At 36.2% G+C, this 6,000-nt stretch overlaps 1 protein-coding gene across 5 annotated transcripts in view; it reads left to right on the plus strand.

Annotated features, from left to right (window-relative positions):
• LOC143673126 (olfactory receptor 5D18) overlaps positions 1-5,317 on the plus strand; it is a 44,138-nt gene extending 38,821 nt beyond the window's left edge. For all 5 annotated transcript variants that reach the window (XM_077147475.1, XM_077147471.1, XM_077147474.1 and 2 more), the window contains one exon: positions 2,708-5,317. In XM_077147475.1, the coding sequence (XP_077003590.1) occupies positions 2,740-3,681 (942 nt within the window). In that variant the 5' untranslated portion in view covers positions 2,708-2,739 and the 3' untranslated portion in view covers positions 3,682-5,317. The remainder of the gene's footprint in view (positions 1-2,707) is intronic.
• Positions 5,318-6,000: the final 683 nt, after the last annotated feature.

Raw genomic sequence — 6,000 nt, forward strand, 5'->3', positions numbered from 1 at the left:
AGCTTGCATAAAAGTGAACTCCAGTGTAGACTTTTGACTCTATTTGAAATCTCTCAGACACCGATACCTTATTTGTTGCACTCCCCCCCTTCCCCTCAGTATGACATTGTCTATCCTATGGTATGACGACCAAGTTTATACCTGGGGCTCATCTCCCACACCTCCAGGGAGACTTTCATCCCTGGAAGTCATGTCCCATGTAGGTGGGGAGGGCAGTGGTTTCACTTATCTGCTTTAACTCTTAATAATTCATGAGTGCCTGAAAGCTGGCTCTTTATACTTCTCCAATATGGGTGGTATGGAGAAAGAGTACTATGCCTGGCACATAGTGTTTGATAATGATGACTCCTATGATTACATGCATTTTTATAATTGTGGGACGTTTAGGAGTGATCTTTGGTTAAGGGAAATGACATTAAAATATAAATTGTCTCACATTCAATGTCCCTTACACTGCTAACATTTTCCTCAAACTTTTCTAGTACATACAAATTACATCAGAGAAAGATGATTAATTTTAATTGTCTACTTTGTGGTCTCTGGGGAATAGGGCAATAGAATGTCTCTAGGGTTCATGTCCTAACATTTGTAGCTACAGATCTAGCATTGCGTGCCTCAATCCCAACCAAGATTTCCAGACCAAGAGAGATCCTGCCTTTGCCATCAGCAGGTTTGCTTTAAGATTCTAAATATGCACTCTTATTAATTTCAATATAGGGTCTCTAGGACAAAACTTGGGTGAGGAAGAACTCATTCACTAGAATAAGACAATTTTGGGGAGATATTAAGTCATTACAAGAGTTTCATATCTGAACATGCAAGGAACAGAAAGTGGACTCTAAACAGAGTTTTGCATAGAAGTGCTGGCTCAGCTGTGCTCCTAATAAACTGTGCTATTGCCAACAGGTATATGGGTTGGAGGAATAGAAGAGGCCTGAGAGCTTTGCTTCAGTAGCTTTTAAAGGAGTATCAAGGCAGAAATGTATTTGAGGAGAATTGAATAATCAGAGATCAAATGAACTCTCACATGAAAAAATTAAAAAGAAACTAGCTTTAATTAAGATTATAAAGCCGGGAACAAAAGCCCAGAAAATGCTTTTCTGGTAGCAAAGTGAACATTAAAATATGAAGAAATTATAGGGAAGAAGGTTTTAACTAACGTATTTCCTGGGTGCAGAGATATAGTGAATATTACTGTCAATTTAATACCAGCAGTTGAGACAAAAATAAGCCAGTATATGAAACATATACATTGGTCAAAAATTAATCCTTACATGTCTTAGATAAATGAAACATGATGTTAAGAAAAAAAACACAGCAATTTCAATATCCAGCTGTGTGATGGATTGTCTTTTGAGGCTATCTTTGATTTTAAGCTTTGTGAGTATATGAACATAAGGAATTATTGAGTGTCTCAGTCTTGCATGTGACCTGATATCTTATTGCTGAGACATCAGAAAATTAGCAACAAAAATAACCTCACCAGAACTGACAAAGAAAGAGTTTCCTGGTGTGGTGGGTTCTGACAGGTGCTAGGAACATATTTCATTTTTTATTACTGGTTTCCCATGAAATGTCTCCATGGTGCAGCATTAACTTAACATTTTTCCCCTCCTTAATATGTAATACAGGGACAGAATGAGTATTCTAGGTATCTTGAATGGGAAGAAGAGAGAGAGACCTGAAAAATAAAAGCTGCCAAGTCAAAATGTCTTTATGACAGTATTTCTGGGTATGAAATTTTGCTCAATTCCATTTTTATGTGTTTCAACTTGATGCTGGTCTCTGTGCATGTCACAGTTTCACTGGAATATTTAACACAGCTTTTGAGCCTCTAGTTTGCTCAAAATTAAAAAGTCTGCTTATCAACAAAGGAAATCTGGTCACATAAAACAATTTAATATTAATTTGAGTCTATTATAGGGAAGGAGACACATGTCTGGGAGTTTGGTGATCAAGAGCCTAGTCACTTATTCAGGGATTAGTTTTATCTATAAGTCATTGGACAAGTCAAGACTTCTAGCTTCTGTTTTGTTCCCTGCATAATGAAGAAATTAGTCTTGATTTTCATGTTTTAATTTTATTATTTCTTAAACATTGAGGAAGAATAGGAACTTAGGAATCCATGATTTGAAGAGAAATTTCTCTGGGAAAATTAATAAAACATATTTGATATCAAATATGCTGCATTAGATAGAAAAACAATAAGGGGTTAGAGGGACTTAACAATAAAGACAGAAAAGAAAAATGTTATAAGCGTATTCATTTTCTATGCTTCATGTGTATCTGTGATAAATGAGTTTAAAAGTCACCATTCTTTGTTACTCACTGCAGAGATGGTATAATTGGTCATTGACTTATGCTAAACTTATCTCTTATGAACTGACAATGCTCAAGATCTGAAAGTGTTATATGATGTGTTCATTAAAAATTATCATCAAATAAGTTACAACTCATTTTCCTATACTTTTACATATTAAAAATAGGTAAAAATTTAAATAGTTCAGAACTAGTATTTGTATTACTTTAAGGAAAATAAAAAATGACTATGTTTTAAAATTGTAGACATTCAGCATGTTTTGGATAATAAAAACAGAGATTCTGAAAGATGAAAATGATTTGTCATCTTCTGGTATCAGCAAGAGATAGTTAACCAAGTTTCCTATGTGCTGGCCCTCTTTAATGTGTTTTTTTCTTTTATTTTCAGGACGAACATTTCAATTTCAACAAATAGAAAACATGCTATCATCAGAGGGAAATAAAAGTGGGGCCAAATTCACCCTCTTGGGCTTCTCAGACTATCCAGAACTGCAGGTTCCTCTCTTCTTGGTATTTCTGGCTATCTACAGTATTACCTTTGTAGGAAATCTTGGAATGATCATGATCATCAGAATTAACCCCAAACTGCACACACCCATGTACTTTTTCCTCAGTCATCTCTCATTTGTGGATTTCTGCTATTCCTCCGTCACTGCTCCTAAGATGCTGGTGAACCTAGTTGTAGAAGACAGATCCATTTCACTTTTAGGGTGTGTACTACAATTCTTTTTCTTTTGCACCTTTGTGGTGACTGAATCCTTTTTATTAGCTGTCATGGCCTATGACCGCTTTGTGGCTATCTGCAACCCTCTGCTATACACTGTTGCCATGTCCCAGAAACTCTGCGTCCTGCTGGTGGTTGGATCATATACGTGGGGTGTAGCATGTTCCTTGATACTTACATGCTCTGCTTTCAACTTATGTTTTCATGGTCTCAACACAATAAATCACTTTTTCTGTGAGTTCTCCTCCCTGCTTTCTCTCTCCTGTTCTGATACTTATCTCAACCAGTTGCTCCTTTTCATATTTGCCACATTCAATGAGGTGAGCACACTAATCATCATTCTTGCCACCTATGTCTTCATTGTTGTTACCATCCTGAAGATGCATTCAGCCAGTGGGCGCCACAAAGCCTTCTCTACCTGTGCAGCACACCTGACTGCCATCACCATCTTCCATGGTACCATCCTCTTCCTCTACTGTGTGCCTCACTCCAAAAACTCTAAGCACACAGTCAAAGTGGCTTCTGTGTTTTACACAGTGGTGATTCCCATGTTAAATCCCCTGATCTACAGTTTCAGAAATAAGGATGTCAAGGAAACGGTCTTTAAGATAATGGGCACTAAAGTATTTTCTCATTAAGCATATTATATTGTAATATTTGTTTCTGTCTCGTAAATATATTGTGTTCAAAAAAGTTGCTTTTAAGAATATCTGTAGACAGTGGAACTTTCAAAATAAGAATATAAAAGAATATCTGTAGAAATCAATAAAGAGTTAATGTTTTACAATTAACATTAATTTTAGTTTACCTAGACGTTACTTGACTCTCTTACTTGCTGGAGAAAATCAGTAAACTTAATTTCTATCATTTTTTACTTTTTCATCTACAAAATTAGAATAACATGACATTGTGAATAGTCTGATTGTGAAAATTAAAAGAAAATTAAAATGTCTTGTGGGGCACCTTGAATAATCTAAATAGAAATTCATTTATTCCTCTTCTTTGAAGGTGCTGTCAATATAGTTGTTTCTCCATAAACCCACAAATTTCTCTTATAAAAGTATAAATTGCTGTAAAAGTAATGCATAGTCCTTGCCTTCAAAGAATACAATACCAGTGGCAATTGTAGGTCATATGCGAAAGTGGTTATTGTTTAAAGTAGAAATAACAGTATCATGAGAAGGTTTAGGAGAAGGAAAATTTTAATACATTTAAGGACATTAGAATTATATCTTCCTAAGATATGCTTATTGACTTAGCCTAAGAGAATGGGCAAGATTTTGCGAGATAGATTTCAGTGAGGAAGGAGTTTTTTAAAAGAGAATAGCATGAACAAAATTAAGGAAGTGAGAAGATAATAGTGAATAAATGATACAAAAATTTTTATTGAGTGAATAATATGTAATTATGCACACATGTGTATGTGTGTGTGAAAGAGTTAGGAGTACAGGTTAGTTAAGCATAAATGTAATTTTTGCATTACAAAAGATATTGACTATATCCTGAATGTGTTTTACAAAAGAACTCCAGTGTACCAGTAAAATAAACTGTAATATTCAACACCAGAAGCATAGAAATGGTAGATTGGACCTCAAAAAATCTTGTATGTGGGTGCATGGGTGGTTCAGTGGTTGAATGCTCACCTTTCATTTGGGGGATCTGGGTTCATTTCCCAGGCCATGCACCCTGAAATAAAAATAATTCTTGCATGCATAAAGCAGGTGTGAGTGTTTGACTGAACATGGAACAAATTGAATGAACAATGACCTCAAAGGTGGAACCGTGGAAGCTAAGACCTGAACAGATGAGATCTCATCAGGTCAAGAATGTGCACTCACCTATGTGTGTGGGAAGTTTAGGTTCACCCCTGTGTTTGGAAGATCAGGCCATATGTCCTCATTTTGGGGGGGCAAGCCTTGTTCCCTACTTTTCATGGAGAGTGCTGCCACATCAATGCTTAGAGAAGATGGAGCCTGTGTTGCAATCTCAAGCATTAGAAAGATTGGGGACTTCATGTTATTGTTCAGGGAGAACCTGGCCACTGTGTAAGCATTTACAAAGGATAGAGATGCCTCTCCATCAGGCTCTGAGGACAGACATCAATTCTTTGATGATTCTCAGACCTTGAAATCTAATGGAGTTTGCCCCAAATTGTTTGGGACCTGTGATTCCCTCATTTTATCCCTCATTTTATCCTCTACCTTCCCCTTTGTTGTATATTGGAAGCAGATGGCTCATTTACTTGATTTTCAAGTTCACAGTCAGTGGAGAATTGTGTCCCAGAAGAGATGACACTCATAGGCAATATTGATGGCACTTTGCACTTAGCGTTGTTATTGAGATGACTCAAGGCTTTTGGGATATTATGATGGGGAGAATGTATTTTGCATGTGGAAAGAACATGCCTTTTAGAGTCCAGAGGTCAAACTGTGGTGGCTTGGGTTTATGTACCCCAGAAAAACATGTTCTTAAACTTAATCCATGGTTCATAGTGTGGACCATTTTAAATAAGACATATTCAAGGTATTACTTTACATAAAGTATAGCTCAAATGAATCAGGTGGGGCTTTAATCCAGATTATGGAAACTTTTATGGCCAGATTGAAAAACAAACAGAAAAAAAATTCACAGAGTTCAGTCAGAAACTGAAGATCAATGAAACCTGAAGAGGTTAAAGCCAAGAGAGGCCACTACAGTCTTCCTGATTTTGGACATCTCTTAACCTCAAAACCATGAGCCACTAAATTACTTTTGTTCCAGGCAATGCATTGCATGGTATCATGTTTAATGGCTAAGGAATTAAAACAGCAAATATAGTAAGTGCCCAATTTTTGTTTGTGTTATCCTTCTGCCATCCACCCCTCAAGCCATTACAAATTATTAATCATTATGATGTTTTTTCCTAAACTTGTTATAATCTCTAAATCCTTCTCCATAGAACTCTTATCCAATATTTT

The sequence above is a fragment of the Tamandua tetradactyla genome, unplaced genomic scaffold (assembly GCF_023851605.1).
Source record: "Tamandua tetradactyla isolate mTamTet1 unplaced genomic scaffold, mTamTet1.pri scaffold_133_ctg1, whole genome shotgun sequence".
NCBI classification, from domain to species: Eukaryota; Metazoa; Chordata; class Mammalia; order Pilosa; family Myrmecophagidae; genus Tamandua; species Tamandua tetradactyla.